Source organism: Hirundo rustica, chromosome 2 (genome assembly GCF_015227805.2).
Source record: "Hirundo rustica isolate bHirRus1 chromosome 2, bHirRus1.pri.v3, whole genome shotgun sequence".
NCBI lineage: Eukaryota > Metazoa > Chordata > Aves > Passeriformes > Hirundinidae > Hirundo > Hirundo rustica.
In genome coordinates, this window is record NC_053451.1 from 48,566,876 (window position 1) to 48,588,095 (window position 21,220).

At 37.5% G+C, this 21,220-nt stretch overlaps 1 protein-coding gene across 1 annotated transcript in view; it reads right to left on the reverse strand.

Annotated features, from left to right (window-relative positions):
- Window positions 1-1,486: 1,486 nt before the first annotated feature.
- Window positions 1,487-21,220, reverse strand: part of UBL3 (ubiquitin like 3) — a 54,327-nt gene continuing 34,593 nt past the window's right edge. Inside the window, exons 2-5 of the mRNA XM_040056198.2 lie at window positions 11,448-11,556; window positions 7,854-7,940; window positions 3,646-3,723; window positions 1,487-3,245 (exon numbers count right to left, since the gene is read on the reverse strand). Coding sequence (XP_039912132.1) covers window positions 3,193-3,245; window positions 3,646-3,723; window positions 7,854-7,940; window positions 11,448-11,556 — 327 coding nt within the window. The 3' untranslated portion in view covers window positions 1,487-3,192. The remainder of the gene's footprint in view (window positions 3,246-3,645; window positions 3,724-7,853; window positions 7,941-11,447; window positions 11,557-21,220) is intronic.

The following is a 21,220-nucleotide window of genomic DNA, read 5'->3' on the forward strand; positions in this document are numbered from 1 at the left end:
AAAGTAGAAGAGAAGCTCATATGCATGAGCTTTTGCAAGGCTGGGAAATATGGGATTAAGAGCTACTGCTTTTGTTTTGGCAAATACACAAACCACAATACAAAGTACACAAGGAAAAAAGCACACATCTTTTAGCAATCCCCCCACCCCAGTTTTCCACCCGCCTCACACCACAACAGAAATGCTCTTCCCAGGGCAGAACTCCGGCAATTGGTGGGAAAATTCAGGCAGGAGTCATTTTGGCATGCTTTAAATGCCAGACAGTATTTAAGGATCTGCTTGGACATGTGCATGTATGCATCTTCTTCATCTTAACAAAAAAGAACTCCACATACTTTGCTACAGCATCTCACCAAGTACTTTAACTAGAAGCTTCTGGATTTTCATGTATTGGTTCTGTATTAAGTATCTGTCTACTTTTTCAAACCAGGCTTACATCTCATGCATTCTTCTTTCAAAATCAATGCCTTTGAAAGATTTGTTTAACTAACTAAGCATGTCCTGTCTCAGACCATTTCTTTTTCTTGTGCTGTCATAGCCATTTCCCATCTAATCTGTGTTACTTGGGTGGTCAGCATTCTGGAAAAGGGAAGTCTATTACACTTTTGTCTTCTTAAAGAAAAAGGTTTGTGTCACTACAGTTTCTTATTTAGCAACCACACTGCACAGTAGGAGATGCTCACTCCTGTTACCCTGGTTTTTCTGAGTTTTTTATTAGCTTTTAGATTTTCATAAATAGAGTCAGATCTTTTAGTTACTGTAGAATATTAGAGCAGTTTTTCTACCTTTCTCACAGAAGTAATATAAATAAACCCTTTGTTTTTCATTCTTTGTCCTTTGTTTGCATATTTCTAACCTGAAAACAATTGTAACTGACAATTCGTCTGGCCACTAAAGCTGAGGGGTGGAAACCCCAAAAAGCCAATCTTCTGCTAGACCCACAAATGTATAAAAGTAAAAGAATAAACAAAGGGGCTCTCTTCTCTCCGCTCTTTCACCTGGGAGCTGGATCAGAGGAACCTCTGCAAAAATCTCTTGTCTGCGTGTAATTGCTTTGTGTTTCACGGTGACACACTCCCAAGATTCATTTTGGTAAGGAGCACATAATGGTGTCATCTCAGTTCCCAGCACCTCAAGGGGTATGTGCATGCTCTTTGCTAGCAATAAATGAAGACTGCAAAAACTCACAGTACGAGCACAGGGCTCCTGTGAGGCTCACAAGGGTGTGACACAGCTGCACATTTGCAACTGCTCACACACATTCCTCTTCAACAGAAAAAAGACATCCAGACCACTTACGAAGTGAAAGGAAAACAAATATTGAAGTGATAAATCCCATTAGCATTTTTCAGCAAACTTTGTGTCCCTCCTTTTTGTAAAATAAATAAAATGGAGTCCTTACTTAATTTCCAGATTAAGAAGTACTATCAAATGCAGTTCATACCCAATTACAACCCTTGAAACACCACTAAAACAACCCTTGAAATGCACTACAATATTCTTTTATTTAGTTTACAGAAGTGTCTATCAGTACAGGTTGCAGAAAGAAAATGTTTAGTGCTATTTACAATTTGTTTTAAAACTCTGCTCTATACAAATTTAATTCTGATCAGTATGAACAATATTTTTGTAAATCTACTGCATATAAAGCATTTCATCAAAGCAGTAACAACGAATAAAATAACCTGTTTACATTTGAATGATGCCAATCATTCGGAAAAACGATTACACAGAACATCTGTAAGAGTTGTGGACACTTAAGTACAGAACACAATGTCAACCTGTGACTCAGTTTTTTAAAGGCTAAAGCTATTTATATGGAATATTGTTCTATTATACTACACGCCAATCTATATTTAACTTCTATAGTTATGTATTTTATAAGATTTTTATTAAATATATTCTACACATATTTGTAATTTCACCCAGGAAGAATTCCTCCCCAGTGAAAAAATATAAAATCTTTTATATTTTTTAATTTTTATTTATTTTTATTTTTTACAGGTTTAGATGAAACTAGCTCATGCTTTAGTGCTGTGCAAATTTCTTTAGCATATCAACATTTAAATTATTGATATGAAATAAAAGAATGGCATCCTTTTCAATTATGTATGCCTTCAAAAATCAGCTTCTGATTTTAATACCATTGCAAGCACTAATACCAAATGCAGATTACGTAAAGAAACAAAACTAGTACTATGGCAGAGGTTTTTCTTTTTGCTTTTTAAATTTTAATAATTCTTTTGAAATCTCTAATGAGCAAGCATGACACTGGAGTCGAAGGTACAGATGAGAAAAATTACTGAAAAACACCAATTGCCAATATTCAAATACATAAAATTGATTAGTAAATGATGTTTTCTAACATTTATGCACAATAATAAAAGCCTATGAACTACAGGAAACTACCCCTCCCATATTAAGGCTAGGAAATGCACTCTCTGCACTTGTTTGTGCTGTCTGAATAAGCACTCAACTAACACACGATTGGAGTGCACACAGTAACAAAAAAATCAGTTTCATCAGCCCTCTACAGAGTGCTTTTAAATTACAGGCACATAGTATTTTTTCTTTGTTGCAGTGAAAATATATATAGTTAGACTTGGTTTAGTTAGTATTCTGTGCCAGTTTGGCCACCGAGGTTGACTTAGGTAGAATGGACTTAACAGTTTTTCCTTTGATTTGGCCATAAGTGAGATTTGTTTTAACTATTAATATACTATTTTCCAGTGTTGCATTATACATTGTGGATTACTAGATGTCTCAAATATTGTTAGAGATTGTTGATGAGAAATATACTGTCAACCATGTTTAGTGCAAATTGCATCTAGAAAGCTTGACTGGTTAGATCCGGTTAATGCAGATTTTTGTGGTAGCAAAAAGATTCCTGCTATGAAAAAGAAAAACCTTTCTGGAGACTGAATTCTTTCAAGAAGTGATGTACTGTAAGATTATTCAACAAACAAAAAGGAGAAATTGAAAAAAAACAAAACAAAGTGTTCATCGATCTTTCATTAAAAAAAAAAAAACAAAAAACTAACGAGACAGTGTTCGTGTATTATTTCAGTTCCATGGATTTACAGACAGGCTCTTCCTACAGGTGTTTGAAGCAAGGTAGGGCCTCTTCTATTCCAGCAGCATGAAAGACAAAGACTATATTACATCACACCTAGCAGGTAAAGCTAACAGGGTTTACAGGATTACACAGCAATTGCTTTCTCCAGTTTTTTCACGGTTCCTTTGACCTGCAAAGAAAAGGGAAGTTTCACTTACATTCCATTTCTAAAGCAATGAGGCTGTGCTGTGTGAGAGTATGCTTAATACAAGTCTGTTCTTAATTATTTCCAGTAAAAAAATATTTATTGTTACACACATGCATACATAACTCAAAAATAAATCAGGACTAATTTTTCACAATAAAAATGAGCTTTTAAGGACTAAGTTTCTGCACTGTATAAAAATGCTAAACCAGAAAGTTAATTCCTTAGTTTTCTACCAACATGTACAAAAGCATTCCATTACCTCCTTCACAAAAGAGCACGAGGACTTGACTTTTCTCTACTATGAAATACTCAAAAAGCCTGTAAGAGACCTGACCATTTTGCCATGTACTTGAGTAAGAAACTCCCCTTGTGCCCAGCCTACCTTGAGAGTTTGGTTCTGGCAGTGTCTCTCTAGCCACCAAATGCATCACTGTTGTTTTGCCAAAAGGAAGTTTTAATGCTGCAAAAGGAGAAAGGGAGAGTTATTAACATATGATATCAGCCCCTTTTTCTCCAAAATACCCAGCTGAAATGAACTATAATTGCATTGGCACCTGTTCAAAAGTTCATACTGTTAGGTTTGAACTGCTTTCTGGTTGAAGTTTGGTAAATCAGGGACTTGGGCCATGACAATAGTCACTTAGAACACTGCATTCTTAAAGACATGATACTCCTTTAAGAAACGTAGCCTTCCTCTTCTGAGTAAAAAGTGAAGCGGACTTTCATGCTAAGACTCAGGTGCTAAGCACTCTTTAATGACAAGAATGCAAAAAAGTTGCTAATTCAGCCACCAAACTGTTATTTGTGAGATATCAAAACACTGGGCCTCTACTGCAAAACAGATTTTCCTAAAACATTTTGATCTGTGACACAGATTTTTCAAAATACAAAATGTCTGCATCTTGCCTTTTAATACTAATCTGTAACATCTATCTGCATGTGAAAAATACCAGATTTAAAGTAGTAGTTCTCACAATGCTACCTTTGTGAGCTTTAGCAACATAAAACTTTTAAAAAAATGATGCCTTCCACAGTTCATTCTGCTTGTGTCTGAAGCTAGAATGGTAATTTCTACATTCCAATTCAAATATACAAATACACTGTATACTTAGAGCATTTTCCTTGATTGTTTTTCTGAGAAATAGGAGGCAAAGATGGTCTAAGTTCTGTCCTTCCCACTTTAGAGTGGAAAAAAAAGTCAGTGATAAATTTAACAAGAATTTAATCCTTAAATAATTCTGATTTGAGTAGACTTTGTCCTATCAAACTCAAGTTACAGCCTTTATTTTCACATACAGTGAAATGGCATTTTAAGTGAATGAATAAAGAATGGCCAATAAACCTGAAGGCAACTGAAGAGAAAAAATGCCTCTCTGTTTTAATCACTACAGCATAGATTAAAGAGTCACTAATAAAAAGCCAACACCACTATTAAATCATGTTCTGCCTACATATTTATTTTAAAAGATGCAAATTATGATTTAAACAGTTTCAAACACAGGTCTAAGGGCACAAAGAGATACAGGACTCCACAAGATTCTTTGAAGCTGCTGTACTTTGGGAAAAACCATCTCTATGGAAAGGCAAATCTGAAAGTTGCTTAGTTTACTTGAAGCACTGCCTATGCCTGCAACTAGAAGCTATTGATAGCTTGAAATCTGACAAAGATTTCGGTACTTGATACCATGATACAACTGAAAACACTAACTGACTGTTCATATGCCCTTGGCAAACTCTATGGAAAAGGACTGTCTTCATAACATAAACTCTTGAATTACAAAATAATCACATAAGAAACATCTTTCATAATATCAACACAATTAATGAGATTTGTTTAGTGAGTTGTGGAGATTAACTATTTACAGTAATCAAGTAGAACTATGCTAATATAAATATTAACTAATTTCAGCTAGTAGTTTGCATAGTTTACACAAGTTCTTGCTAGAAATTTCCAGCTTCTTGCTTGGAGCGTGACAGCATCTGAGCAGCCTAACCTATGCTCAGTAATTCTTTCTTGCTCTTCTCTTTGTTCTCTCACCCTCTCCTCTCACTTTAACCAAAACTGTATTTAATTCCTTTCCCAACTGTTCAATTCCATTGTTCTGGATTTTCTATCGTCAGAACTTACTTTTCACCCCCTTTCAGAATGTGGATGGCGCACGGTGGGAAGCAAACGCTGCTGATTACCATTATCTACCAAGAAATGGAGAGCTATTGATTATGTACTGCTTCCCTAATTAATATTATTTGAAATGCAAACTGCCGAACAAATATTTAGCTAAAGGATTAAGTTTCCTCTTGGAAGCTGAACAACAGACTTTGCCTTGCCAGCCAACTCCCCAGCCCTCTGCACAGGCAGGACACAACAAAACAGTGTGGCTCAAGCACTGCTGGCAAAAGCAGCGCAGCCCCACAGAGGTGTCTGTTCTACACTCCTTCCAGTGCCGTTAGTTCTGCTGTTCTTGTAGTGACAGGCCATTCAGAGGAGGTATCAAAAGGGATGATTTCTTGAAAATAAAGTTTTTCACTCAGAAGCACTCTTCCCTATCAATTTCTCATTTTTGAGGCATCTTAGTTTATAGGAGCCCCAAATTCATAACCCATTACACAGACTTGTAAGGTAAAATGAAGAAAAATGGACTCCAGTTAAAAAAGAAAACACCAAACTGTTTCCTTGGAAACTTCTGTTACACGGGATGATAAAGTGATTTTCAGGAAGTCCAAATTCCAGTCAATATTTCCTAATCACCTAAAGCAAATATAACACTAAGTGCTATAACTCAGTCAAAGAAAACTGTGGCCAGAAAAGCTTAATGGAAGTGCATTATAACAGTATAGGAAACATAATATAAATATTGTGTTTAGCAAGAAACCTCCCCCTTCCACCTCCCTTTTACAGGTAACCAGTTCACTTAAGGTTACCTCTAAGGAACAACAAACTGAAGTAAGAGTCTTGTCAGGCAGTTTCGTGAATTCCTGTTCCCCTTTCAGCTGTGTAATCTTACTCCTGATAACTTCATTAGAACTCAAGTTAAGCCAATGTTTTAGGGATTCTCTTTCTTAAAACAATACAGCAATGAGAATATTTTTGAAAAACACTAAGATACCTGTAAGATCCTTGGGGTAAAACATGATGATTAAATCGCAACGCATGAATGATTAAGAATGATCTAAAACGCCCCAAACCCAAGTAAGTGTTCAAAATTCATAGACCTAAGTTAATGTAAGAGTCAGCAGCATGCAGCTATTATTTTTCAGCTTAACTCATTAAATAATATATTAAATATATTAAACAAATATTCAACATTTTTTCAGATTTAGAGAAATGTCACTAAAGGGGAAAAAATGCTGATGGTAAAGAGCAACACTCAGATGAATGGCAAAGTAAATCCCAGTTAGCTATCCTTGCCTGGAAATGTAGGGTAAGACTAGCATCTTTAATTGCAGAGATGATCCAAGACTTAACAATTGTCTTTCAACTCTACTCCAACTGCTACTAGCTGCACTCACTGTCACCTGGTAAAAATACAAATTAAAGAGTAAATAAAAATTTCAGGGTTCTTCCAGCTGAGCTGACAATGATCTTGTTTGTATATATAGAAGCATTAAAAATTTATATATGTGGAGAGTAAATCTATAAGTACATCACTAGACAACACTAGGAATGGTAGAAACGGAATCAATAGCTACATCATCCCAGTCAATCCTTCACAGAACATCACCACAAACAGTCCAGAAATATTATTTTCAGATTCCTCTTAACTTCAAAAACATTTCATTTGTGATTTTGTATTGTATTATATTCTCCTTTCTGTACTGCATTCAGGTACCAAACCATAAATACTTTGAACGTACAAAGTAGGAGCGTTAATTTGTTTTTAAACTGGCAGAGAATGAAGGGTCTCATATTGTTTAGTCATTGATACAGCTGGTATTCCCACTGGCAAATGCTACCTTCAAAAGGAGAGATGACTTAACAAATGTGTCACACCTCTGTCGAGGGTTCCCACCAAAATGCGTAATTGTGGGGAAGCGGTTGCCACGAGGGGGCACAGTTGAATTGCATTTCCTTAGCAAACGAAGCGAAGCCATTTACTGTTGTTTTCACATAACTATGCAATTGTATCCCTGGGAGAGCACTGGACAGCAAGAATGCTTCCCCTCATTCTCATGCATAGAGTGTCTTCCTGCGTTGCACTAAGATTTAAAGTATTGTTTCACCAATTATCATAAAGCTTATCAAGCATTTTAAAATACATCAGGTATTTATTAAGTAGCTTGTCCTGCAAATGCAGCGTAAGAGAGTTGGAACAAAATATTCCATTTAGAAAGACAACAAATAAAAGTGGCACTGCAGTTTCTTTGTGTGAGAGGAGACTCGACTTAGCAGGTGGCACCTCGCAAAGTTAACGACTCGTGGTAACGAGATGGAAAAAAATGCAATAAAGTACAATGTCACTCTAGGCACAAGAAAAACAGTTTAAAGCAGGCCATCCTGTGATTTTGAGCAGTAAAGTAGTATTCACAGAACTATAAATAAATATCCCATTTGCCTAACTGTAACATGTATAATGAAAATTATTGTCATACCTCCTAATGTCACATTGCCATGAAGAAACCTCCCTTGATAAATAAGCCTCAAGATATTTGGACTGCTGACTTGCTCTTCTTCCCAGTCTAGAGAGAGAGAGAATTTCCACAGTTACATTGTAATAAAAACATCTTTTGTAATTTCTCTCACCTTTACCCAGGAAGAAAATCAGGAACAGGACTCTTCTGCACAAAACACTAAAGAGGGAACACAGGCTGAAGGTACAGGAAGAAAATTCAAGGCAAGCACTCCCGAAGTCTATTCTTGAATTTATTATTTGACACTGGGCATTGAAACAGGTAATTTTATGTCTGCAAGTATAAATATTACTGATGTCGCAGACTGCAGGATATATTTAGCGCATACACAAGTCCTAAAATATTTCATACATGCAAATTGCTTCCTGATTCTTGATATCCGGGCCATTCTGAAGTTTCCCAAGCCAGCTCCTCATCACCAGCTGACTGACTGGAGCTGTTCTCCGGCAACGGGAAGCTGCCACACACGGAGCGAGTGCGCGTGTGATGGGTCACTTGAAACAGGACTCTGAGCTCACAGCGCTGAAAAAAAGCTCCGGAGGCAGCTCAGCGCCGTTCGATGATGGCCAGATCCAGCCAGTTCCATTTCTGGAGGGGGCAGTGACCTGAGCAGCCCCTGACCGCCACCACAGAGCCGGAACAGCGGCTCTTTCAGAGCAGACACCCACCAGTACATTTTAAGGAGCTTCACAAAGGTCCATCCGTGAATGTTTTTATGTGGCAGTAGTTCAAAAAAAATGCAAGCATGCATTTTCCTATAATGATTAAGCCATCATAAATTGTAAGCTTCAATGGTCTTTTCCTACTCTTTCCATTCCCTGTCACAATGTGAAGAACAAATAAATATACACTTTGCTTTCAGAACAAGTATTATAAAGCCTTGAAATGTTGAATTTAAATGGTCTCTCTGGGAATAGAGTGTCTTCTGTTTCTTAGATGACCAGATATCTGGCAACAGTTGTTCACAAATGTTCTCTCCTTCGTTTCTGTAGAGTTTATATAGCAAAATGAATATTCAGCAAGGGATCAGGACAAGCCACAGAAACCAACCTGTTCACTGGGAACATACAATTAACATACATGCAACAGCAACTGGCACCACAAAAGGAGAAGAACTGAAAAGGGGAGAAGGGGAAGCATTTCAAACAAAAGCCACAGCTGCAGAGTGTGCAGAGAGGCATCTGGTGCAAAAAGCAAGCAGGCAGAGACTGGGCAGCAGGAGCCATCTCAGCCCCAGATCGTGGCAGGAGCAAAGCTGGTACCAACAGCAGAACCTGCAACACTCCCAGGTGCTCCCATGTGCCTAGTTATAAGATTAGATCAAATTAGGCAACCAAAGCTATTTGAATTTCAAGTATTTCCACTTAGGGTCTGATTCAATTGTCTTGCAATTCAAGCACATGCCTGTTCTGCTGTGCTGTCAAGTGGGCTACATCAAGGATCTGAATTATCACACTGCTACCATAACAGCTTTGTTTTGTACTTTTTTTTTTTACTCCATACAGTCTGTACTCCACTATACTGTGGCTGTAAAGAGGAGAAATTCAGCCAGTTGACAGTGCCATCATGATGTAAAACCACAACCAAAAGAAGACAGATTCTGGCACAGGTATTTTCTCACTGTTAAGCTGCCAAGTTACCCATCCTTTTAATCTCTGTTTCTTGGCTGGAAGTCTGAAACATTTCTTTCTGACATGAATTCAAATTTTAATTTCCCCTGATGACTAAATGAGCCAAGGACTCACTGAACCTACTTTAAGTTCAGATAATTGCTGTATAAGAAAGAAGTTAATATTATTTAGAAGAAAATGGGGAGGGGAAAAAGACAACAGCTAACCTATCCAGATGATATGCATTAAAATGAATTTGGCATTTTCTACTGCAAGTCGAGAGACCCTTAATTAACCACTGTATTGCCAAAAGAGGTGGGGCGAGGTTTGCCTTAATCTGGCCAGCATGTGACAGAGGTTATTTAATTCCTTTTTTTCAAAAAGTCAAAATGGTGGTAAAAACAACTGTAACGTCTCTGTTTCAAGGCAATTTAGTCCTCGTCAAGATTTCTCAGTCCGGTGGCAAAGACGAGCACTCTCAGTCTGAAAAGGGCTAATGGGCTAATGTTTGTGAAAATCTATATGCTATTCTGAAGTGAGATTTTTTTTTTTCTTTTGAATTGAACTATTTTTCTTTGCAAAGGCAATTAAATATTCATCAAAATTTAGAGCACTCCCTCAGGATAGCAGGTATTTGAACTGAAGTTTCCATGTCTGGTTTTACTCTTGTTTTAAAGAAGAGACTTTAAAGTCTGGGTTTCTTCCCAACTCTAAACTCAGTATCCACAACTTTCAAGCTCTTCACAAGACTGTGAACCTGACATCACATGTTCACAGGCATAAACTTGAGTAAGGAAAAAAAAAAATCCAGTTCTGCCTCTACCAATTCAGATAAATGTACACAAAGAACATTTGGTTATGACAACTATGTTATAGGCACACATTAAAATACGTACAGCATAGATGCCATGCTAACGTATTTTTTAAAGCCTATTTTTCACGTCTGTATCTAATACTTCAGAGGATTTAAAACCTCCTCCTTCATTACATATTTTTCTAAATACATAATACTGCATGCCAGCAAATGAAACGGCAAACTCGACTTTTTTCCTGACCTCAAGGACCAGTTTAAGGCCTAAAATACCGATTATCACCATTAACTTTTTGGCATAAACTATCATTCACCATATGTCTCTGACAAAGGCACCACAGAAACAGATAGTGCAATGTTTTAGTTTTTCTAAATAGTAGTCTTTTTAACATCAAAACAGTAACCCAAATGAAGTCCTGTACCAAAAGAAGCATTTTCTTTCATCGTATGTAATGCTATGTCTGTGTTTTGGCTATTTTCCCATGAAATCATAGTGAGGGAGAACAGAAGCACTTTGTTTTGGGGAACTATTCACATATGTGAATACACATTTCAAGTTCTTAAGTCCATTTTCCAAAGCCAGTATTCCTGTATGATACCAAGTATATTCACACAAACAACATCCAGTCTTCTAATATCTCTTAAAATGGGCTTTTCTATTTTTTTTCCTTGAAAAATATCAGTATTACAGATCCTTTCCAAGATAAGGCAGTAAGGAAAAAAAGTACTTCAGACTCAATTTCACTAATGCATTCCTGTGACTTCCCATGTTTTATTTTAGCTGTCCTCACTTAAGAGGTTTTATACCTCCAACATTTCCTCACACTTACTAGAACCTCTAACGCGATCGATAAAGAAAAGTGTCTAAAGATAGGGAGAAAGAAGTACTTCAGTTTGGGGAAGCAAATTTTAGAAATAAAGTAGGGAACAATCCTAACATCTAAAAATCTGCCCAACTGAAGGAACTGTGAAAAAGAAGGCAGGACACCTGTATATAGATCTTTGTCCAGAGAATGAATAAACATACTTAATTTGAATGTTGAGCAGGAGATCAGTTTACTAACAGTTTAGTCTGAATATACAGGGAAGGTCCTTGCTCACCAGTTAAAAAGCCAAAGCCACATTGCTACTCACCCATTGGCCAGTTGTCATACACATGTTTTGCAATATCTGCAGCAGAGTCATTCGGTGAAAACAGGAACTCTTTTGTTTTCCCGCTTACCAAGATCAGGCGCAAATTTATCTGGTAAAAAACCCAAAACATCAGTATTAGGAAAGTTTACAGAGATGACTTAAATAATTTATTTTTTACAGTTACTAAAAACTGTCATTGGTTTTGGAAGACTGATCCAAATTATTTGAGAAAACAGTTTAACATGTTAACATATGTTAAAAAGAGGGTCAAAGAGGTCAATAAAATGTTGTTCACATACTCATAATATAGGAAGATTAAATTCTAACAGCTGGTATTTTTGATTATAAACATCAGAAGATTATGTTAGTGATTGAATCGACTGTGCCAGTAAAAAATAGCTTTCAATAAGGTAGAAACATACTCTAGCAATGACACATGAGCAACATAGCTCCTGAATGAAGAGGAAAAATATAAACATGAAAAATTAACTTAAACAGAGAGAATTTAAATATCAAAATCTGCACCTGAATAGCCTGGGAGCCTAAATAAAAGCCCTAGAATGCTCCCTCCCAATCTCAGCCAGTGCCTCTCCTACAAAACACCAGGGAGTCAGCATCCTTCCTTGCTCCCAGCTGCCACAAAGCTGCCTTCCTGAATCCCTCTGCCAGTCTTCTGGATCCAAAACTTCGTCCCACGTCTCTCACCACAAGCAAAGTGAGGTCCACATGCAACACAGTAATACCATCACACCATAATTTTTTCTTTCATTAATTTTCTCCATATAACCACCAGCACCTTAAGCCATAATTTTCCTCTCCTCTATTTGCAAATTACTGAATAGAATTTCTTTTCCATAAAGCATTAAAATAACACATATAAAGGGCTCACTATTACATTATTTACAATGCAAAAGAGATTAAATTTTGGCTCCTTGAGCAACTGTTAGCAAGGTCACAAAACACATTTGGGTAGCTAACACTTAGTGCCCATGGCAAGTAGGAGTCTAGCTGCTGTTGTACTTTGACCTACAAGCCCACATTTCACCAAGTTTCATGAGACTTTAGCAGACTAACTGCTTGGATACTCTCTTCTAAGTTACACTCTCAAGCTGTGGCTCTCACTTTAGGTAAGTTGCAACAAAGCTTTGTTGGAATTCAGTAAACTGTTTTCTACATCAAACACCAAGTGAAAAAATTGCAGCAATGTCCAAGTTTTCTAGACTTCTTGAAAAAACCTCAGTGCATCATAACCACTGAACATAAGAGCCTTGCCTCAGCTGCCTACTCTCCACTTATTTCAGAAGCTCTTTAGACAGATCATCTATTCCCTCTTGAATGCTTTGGCTTGAATTCATCCTACCTATCTTTAAGCACCTAATGGAGGTATCCAAATTACAATCTCTATCATCCAGTACACTTCAAGGACAATGAAGGAAATGACCCCTCCTAAAAGCAATTCAGTGTCTATTTCGAAGTGTAGCAAGTATAAAAAGAGTGAGCATAAAAGGCTAGGTTCTCCTCCCTGTCCTCCTGCTAACACCCTTTGGAAAATACAAGTTCTCCCATTAGCCCAGGAAAGCAGCCAAGTGGTAGTTGTCTCTGAGAAAGCACCACAGCCACTCCAGGAGCATCACTGCATACCAGGAAAACACATAAAAACTTGAAAGAGAGAAACTGAGAGAAGGATGTTTAGTCAAAGACAATTCTTCATAAAGTTCAGAATACATTTGGCTATACACAATAAAGTTTTGTTTTCTTTGAAATTTCCACAATGATTAAGGAATTATTTTCAATTTTCACCAATATTTAGCAGAAAAATCAGATCAAGTTCTACTCTTCCTGTTTAATCAGAAACCTGACTACTGTGATGAAACTACACCTTCAAAAAGCTGGACTATGTTCAGGTGTTGTTTTGCTTATATTGTCTTTCAATTTCAGTATCCTTCCGCCCTTTACTGTCTCCACCTGTGTATGTATGGACAACACTCACATACACAGTCTCTTTAGCTGGACTACTCTAGATAAGCTCTTCAAGTTTTCTCTAGTGAGACACCTAGTCCTCCTTTCAACCTAGGAGCCTGTCTCTGCACAATTTCTTCTATTTTCTCCTCAAACAAATGACAGTTTCTGAGGCATACTACATGATGTCTCACCAGATGCTTGTATAACACCATTCCTCTGTCTACTGGAAACATCTTCTGTGACTGTATCCCAAGAGCCTTCTTCAAAACTGCACCACGCTGTTTGCTCTGTTACTTTGCACCCTTTTCTACTTTGATCCTTTCAATTATTCAACTTCCAAGCTTTTATCTTAGCTGTATCACCCTAAAGCACATAGCTCCAAATTTCATCCCACTCCTATTACTCCATCCCCCAGAGAGAAAGGAGGCTAGGTGTAAAGAAGTATTCTGCATAACAAGGATGTTTCAGATTTCCCCCATGTCTGGCACTGGACCTAAGAAATCCCCCAAAATTGTTCTTCCTCTCTACATTACAAGCACTTTTCAAACTTCATGTCATCCATGAATTCTAAAAGCAAGACACCTTTACACTTACCTTTGTCATTAAATGAATCAGGAAACCTCAGAATTGATCTGACAGTTGTTTCATAATGAATCTAACGACAGGCTCTCTCCGAGCTGACTCCCCCTGTCTCAGCTAGGTCCTTTATATGAGGCTCACAGATACACAGTTTCTCTAATACTTTTTAATTTCTCCTGTTTAACCAACAGTTTGCAAAACAGCACCACATTAGTTACTAAGTACATATTTATAGGACAGTATAAAAATGTGCCCTTAGAAAGTAAGTTCTTTTAATCAGTTTGCCATGCTCCAGCTTTTGGAAGTGGGATGTACTGCATTTGATTCCACTCTCTCTATACCTCATTATTTTTAATTGTTTTCTAAGCATTAACGCACCTTCTTACAATACCAACATACTGCCAAAAATTTATGAAGTTCTGACCACATCACAAACTGTTACTTGTGCTTGGAATGGGCTGCCTGTTCAAAAGAACAAACCAACCCCAAATTTTCAGCACCAGTGCCTACCTTAGCTTCTTTACCAGCAGCCCTTCTGCCTCCCACTCCAATTCCCCATATCCATTTCCTATACTCTAACTGGCTCACATGACAATCCCCTTAGCTTGCTCCCTCTGTCCAAGCAGCTCCCAAACTCAGAATTTATATCATTTATCTAAAAATTTATTTTGCTCCATCTGTGTGTAGCTTAGCAGTGGTGGGGGTTACCTGTTTGAAGACCATAGCACTTTCCTAGGCAGCAGACATAACAATAAACCATCCACCCCCTAGAACTACCCTGGTTTGGATCCTACAAAGAGTTGACTAAAGAAAATCCCAAAAGATTAGCCCTGCTCAGCACTTAAAAGCATGATTATGGCACCGCATTAACACAGAAGTCAAATTATTCTTCGTCTACCATAACACTTCTTTTTATTTTTATTACTAACTTTTGAGATCACCAGCTACACTAAAGTGACTACAGAAAAGAGATGAATATCACTAAAAAATAACCAAAACTAACTTGGCTTCCTGGAAAATTTGATTAAGTCATACCTCTGCAGTTAATACACACCATAAAATCAATATAAGCAACATGAGGGGGGGGAAGAATGAAAAATGCTAGATCCTTCTGTCCCCCCTACCTCCCTAAGATGGGTAAGTTTCTTGTTGCTGAAGAGCACTTCTTATAGGTGTACTATGAAATCTAAAACACATTGAGATAAGGTAATAATTTTACAGGGTATATTACAAAGTATGTATAAAATGCAGGATAAATATTTTCATTTTTTAAAAAAATCATCACATATCAGCAGGACCCAAAATGAATTTTCAAGTCAGTCAGGCAGATGTTACATCAAGTGTAAAGAAATAGCTGTTCTAATGAAAGGTTTGAGTATTTTCTTATTTATAATACAGCATGCCACCTACACGTTTAGTTTGCATGTTTGTCTCTCTCTATATATGTATTTATGTTTCTTAATCTTCGCTTGAAGGAATTGTAGTCTTGAGTTGCGTATCACACTACCCCAAAGGCTTTGAAGCAAATAATCTCAAAACCTGCCTCTAAATTTAAACTCCAATCTCATTTCTCTCAAGAATATTGGTAAATTTAACAACTTGAAATTGCTGTTCTACTCAATCTTGCAAACAAACTATAGGGGATCTGAAAAAAATATTTCTGGCAAAATTCCAGAAACCTCAGAACTAAAAGAAGAAAGAGAAAAAATCAGAGCATATGTGTATACACAGATAATCAAAGTGCCGAAAAATGTCTTGGTTAGGTGGAGGACTTTTGACACAAAAGCATCAAATTTTCATTTTTCAAGCTAAGAAAGGATTCCTAGTAATCTTAAGCTATCCTGTATCCTATTTCCTACATTAAAAGCTGCCAAGGAGGTTATATCTGTATTCCTTTTATGCTTAAACCCCCTCCACCTATTCCTGTCAAGTATCTTGGTCACAAAAGACTTTTGCAATTCTCATAGTCCTGACAAGTTTGCTCTTCAGCTGGGGATGTTACAACAACTGTCCTGATTATGGTTTTTCTCTTTTTCAGGGTACCAAAGGGAGTTCCAGCCTTTTGCTACAACAAAGTGATCAGGATCATATGCTCACACTTCTGCGTTGTAGTACCAACTGCAACATTATTACTGAAAGCAGTCAAGGGCAGCCAGAGTACCAGAAGAAGGACTAAATACAATTTGCAGACTACATCCCCTCTGCACAGTTATGTAATAGCACATTCTGTTTGTGATCTCGAGCATGCAAACCTCACCCTCTGTCTCCCACCCCAATCTCATTATCACAGCTCCAGTAACTACCCCACCAGTTGCACTGCATACACAATAAAAATTTTCAGTGTAGATTATTTTCTGCAAACAACAACAAACCCCATCACCAAACAGAAAACCACCCAAAACTAAAATGACATTTATGAAAAGATTATAGTAACAACTGTGACCACAATTTTTGGAAGAGAAATTTGGGTCACATGTATGCCGACGTAGACTAAGTTGTGTTTTCTTTGTTCTAGGCATCTGAAAAGTTTGTTCCCTCTTTAGGCATACCTAAAGTGTCCTATACCTACAAAGTATCTTAGTGCCACAGTGCTTCTAATTTCACAGCTAATGTTAAATAAATGGGAAGTCACTTTAACATCAATAATCATTGTGTAGCATGGAAATCTCATCTCTTCATGTTTAAGTGACTTCTCATCTATTCAACTAAACAAGCTAGTTGGTTATCAATTTTATGCTCCAGTAGCAGCTTAAGATTTCTCCCCAACTTACAATTAAAATGCAAAGAAAGGTCATATCACTACAATATATGCAGCCCCAAGTTTAAACAAATTGTTTTTCCTTAGCTTAAGATTGAAATACGTACACAAAACAATTTTTTCCTCAACATCCAATACACTAACTTTCTTGTTCAAGCTCATTATTGTAAGAAGCTGGTTCTCTAAAGATGTATCAAGGTTTCCTAATGGCTCTAGGCCAAAGAAAAACCACCCAGCCCCATTTCAGTGACCGAATTCCTCCAGATTTACATATGAGGTTGAACCAAGCAGAAATAACAGTCTAAGCATCACAGTAGTATCAAACAAGCCAAGTCAGCAGGGACCTGCAGGCTCTGGACACCAGATCACTCCTGGAATGCACCCACCTGAATATAATGAAGAATTTCAGTTTTTGCATGCCCTGGAAGGCTGTTGTAGAACCTGAGCTGTTTCACTGAGTGCTTTCTTCTCATTCCCAGCTTAAATTTATTCTTGACTATGTTATACTCATTAATGCTACACACACATTATGCTTTAGCAAAAAAACCCTTGGGTTTTTGATGGCTTTCTTCCACATCTGCAGACAAGGACACAACTAAAATTAACAAGCAAAGGTTTTCCTCATTAAAAGGATGGCCCTTGGTGGGAACACTGTCTTCAGAATTCTGAAGCACATCAGTAGAGATTAAGGTAACTGGGCTTGGTACACCTAGAGGGGACCTATCAGCAGCCTTCCCATACCTAAATTACCAAAGGACCTCTTTACTGAGGTCCAAGACAGAAGACCAACAGACAATGGTCATAAATGGAAACAAGAGACTCTGAACTGTGATCAGGTAAAATGTTTTCACCCTGAGGATCTCAAAACAGTGGTCACTCAGAGATGCTCCGGAAGCTCTTGCCTTGTGGATTTTTAAGGTCAACCAACAAAGCCCCAAGCAATCTGGTCTGAATTCAGTGGTGACCCTGCTTCCAGCAGCGGTTGGGGCTAGAAAATTGCTCAAGGTCCTTTTCAAAGTGAACCATTCTACAATCCACTTTAATCCATATCCGCTTCAGTTTTGTTTAAACTTTCTTAAGTATGCATAATTAGAATGATACACGATACACAGTATGTCAGGAATTTACAAACTGATACTAGAACCTCCAGAAATCGACTGCAAAAGCCTCTCCATTTTCAATTACAAACATCACAACTGTCCTACATTTGTAATGCAGTAATCTCACAATGCTCTTCTACAGCCCAGTTGTTTCTATGACATAAACTTTCAAGCTTACATTTCAAAATACAGCTTTTAACCACCCATAATGCACAGGATATTTTTATTTTAATTCAATTAATTCTGTTCCTATTAATTCAGTCTTCAAGATAATCCCATCACCACACAACACCACAATCATCTATAATATTCATCATCAACAAATTTCATCAGCATACTGATTTTCCTTGTCCTTGTGGTGTAAACTAAAACATTAAAAAGATAACTGGTCCCAAAATTATCTTTAAGGAATTCCACTAAGCATAACTGACAGCCTGACACATACATTATGAACACTGTACCTTACCATTTTCTTCACCTAAGTCACACAATCAATCCAAGTCTGCCCTTCCCAGCTGATTTCTTCCTACGCAACATCAACTACTCACTGAAGTCCAGGCAGATCACACCTCTTCTGCATTTCCCTCATGTGGAAAATACTCTCCTTCCAGAGAAAACTGGCTGATGAATCTGTCATGATCTAATTTGGATAAATAGAAATCATGAATTTTATTCCATTATTTCTTCTCTGCTCCTTCTCAGCATCATTCCTGAGATGGTTACTCATCTGTCAAGTTCAAAGTCTCTCTTCACATCTTCTCATTCATCTAGCATACCGATATTTTATAACTTAATTTCTTCAACCCAAAGAAACATCAAGCATTCAAATTCCTCAGATACTCCCTTATTACTAACCCATTACATTTACTTTAATCAGCATCTGCCTCCTTGAAATCCAAAGCCTTTACATATACTCCTGCTTTGTTTATTCTTCGATTTGATTTTAACTGTATCAGCTCATGGTCATTGAAACTAAGTCATTTCCCCAAGCAGCCTTATGAAGACTTCCAGAACTTTCTGGGAATTTGAGAGACATCTAGAATAATAATATTAGCTCCTTCTCAGCCAAAAAACTAGTTGGTAGAGGGACTGAGGCGCCCAAGGTAAGAAAGTAAGAGAGCTAAAGTATAAATCTGTAGCCCAACTGTGCAAGCATTCTCAACAAGAGAGAAGAGATCCTTCGTCCTAAACTCTTCTTCAAGAGTCGCTTGGTAAAATAAATAAAACTACAGCTCTCATGAATCACATTTCTAGACACCTATTTTCACCAGATACTTTATAAGAAATACAGGTAACAACCACACTTCCTCAATTGAACACCTAAAATTTACACTTGGCAACACTCAGAACCCCTGCATGTAGCTTTCTTCTACCTCTACAGCACCTTGCAATACCTGTAATAAATTTCCTTTTTATCATGAAAGATATTGACATGGAAAATGAGAAGAAACAAACTGTCCACATGAATGAACACAGCCCTGAAGTTTCACTGCCTGTTGCGTCACCCGTTCAAAGCCACGCCACTTGTGAAAGTAAGGCAATCCCAACATGGCACCAGGTAAATGTGACAGCACCCTCTGCTCAAGGCTAAGGTGAACTTCATACCAGTTCCAATGACACACTCACCTTTAGATGACTACAAAGTGAAACAAATATAGCTTTATGTGCAACTGCTTTCTCAAACAAGGAATGGCTAAGGTAGCTTTGCACTGCTGAAAGTTTAGTTAGCAAATTTCAGAAACTTGAAGTGAAAAGAAAGAGAAAACAAAAAAAGAGCATAAATTAATTTTATTTAAGGAGGGGGAAAAAAGCAAAATCCTACAGGCATTTAACTTGGTAGCTATGATATAACTAGCTGTTTCTATGGAAACCATGTCACTCTTGAACTTAAAATCCCAGTGCTTGGTCACACTTCATCCATTTCCTCACTTCAGTTCAAATAACATCGAAACAATGGCAATATCCTCCCATGAGTTCCAGGGTTATGTTTTCAGAAGAAGTATCTAGGAAACACTGTTCTTCAAAATAAATTAATACAGCCACTGTATGATAAATAACCAGCAAAATGCAATGGATTTCAGTCAAGTTTACACACCGTTTCCTTTACTATCCTATTTGTATTCCTGAAACAATTCTAGGTTGGTTCGGGTTTTGGGGGTTTTGTGGAGAGGGATGATGTAAACAAAACACACTAACGCATCTGCTGGAACTAATTAAGAACTAAGAATTTTCACTGAAAATCAATTTTAACAAGACATTAAAACCAGAAGAACAATGTTTTCTTCCAGCATATTGGTTCCATTAGCAAAAGATTTTTTCATGATTTAATGAGATAAGACTCTACCACAGAATAATTTGTCTCCCAGCAGTACAACAAAACTGAGGCACTACTTTACCTGAAAGAAGGCAAGTGATCTAGTACCTGGTCTTCTCATCTCAAGCAGAATTTTGGCTACTGTATCCCAAGTACTTACTTTAGTCATAAACTGTCTCCTGCTGCCCCCCAGGCGAATTCACTCTGATAGAGAAGACTCAAAGACCTACCCTGATTAGTCATTAGCCATAGTAAGGGCAGTTTCAACTTACACGTTATAATTGTCTTGGTCCATCATGTTCTTAATGTGCAAATTACAAGACACAGAAGACCTTTAACCTGTCTTTAACACATGCCAGAATACCAGGAGACTTAATATAAATTGGTAGTAAAAAATGCAGAAAATAAGCCATGTGGCATTCAAGTTTGCTATTTTCAAAGTTCATCCTTCCAAGACAGTGCTGGAATAAGTGTACTTTCACTGAGGAATAAAGTAACTAAAACACAAAAGAGAAATTGATATACTCAGATTACCATGAAATTTTGGTAGAGATCGTTTTAGCAATTGGTATACCACACTGAGCAAGTCAATTCCAAACACAAGAGTGGGAACAGCAGTAAAATTGCATCAAATGTCAATGCCCACAAGGGAGGTTCATGCTTGCAGGCTGAACCAGTTAGCCCAATTCAGCACAGCCACAGTGAGGTGGTTTGGTAACTACGGTGGTTTACAGCTCCTGTTCTCAGGAGGAACCCATAAAACAGGAACCAGGACATCCTGCTGTGACAGATCCTGGGGTCCCCAGCCTGTAGTGCATGGAGTTAGTGCTGAAGCTCCAACACAGGCATTTGTATGCCTTCTTCAGAACTTACATATAATAATAGCAGAGAAGAGCATTTCAGGGTTTCTTTCTGAAGTGGGAAAGAGTGTGAGTAGGAGAGAGAGAGAGAGAAGAAGGTGTCTGTTTCTATATTTTCAATCTCTGTCTCCCTAAAAATATCTTTTAATGGCACACATCCCAATGTTTGACTCCAGAATTTAAAAGTGAAATCAGCATGC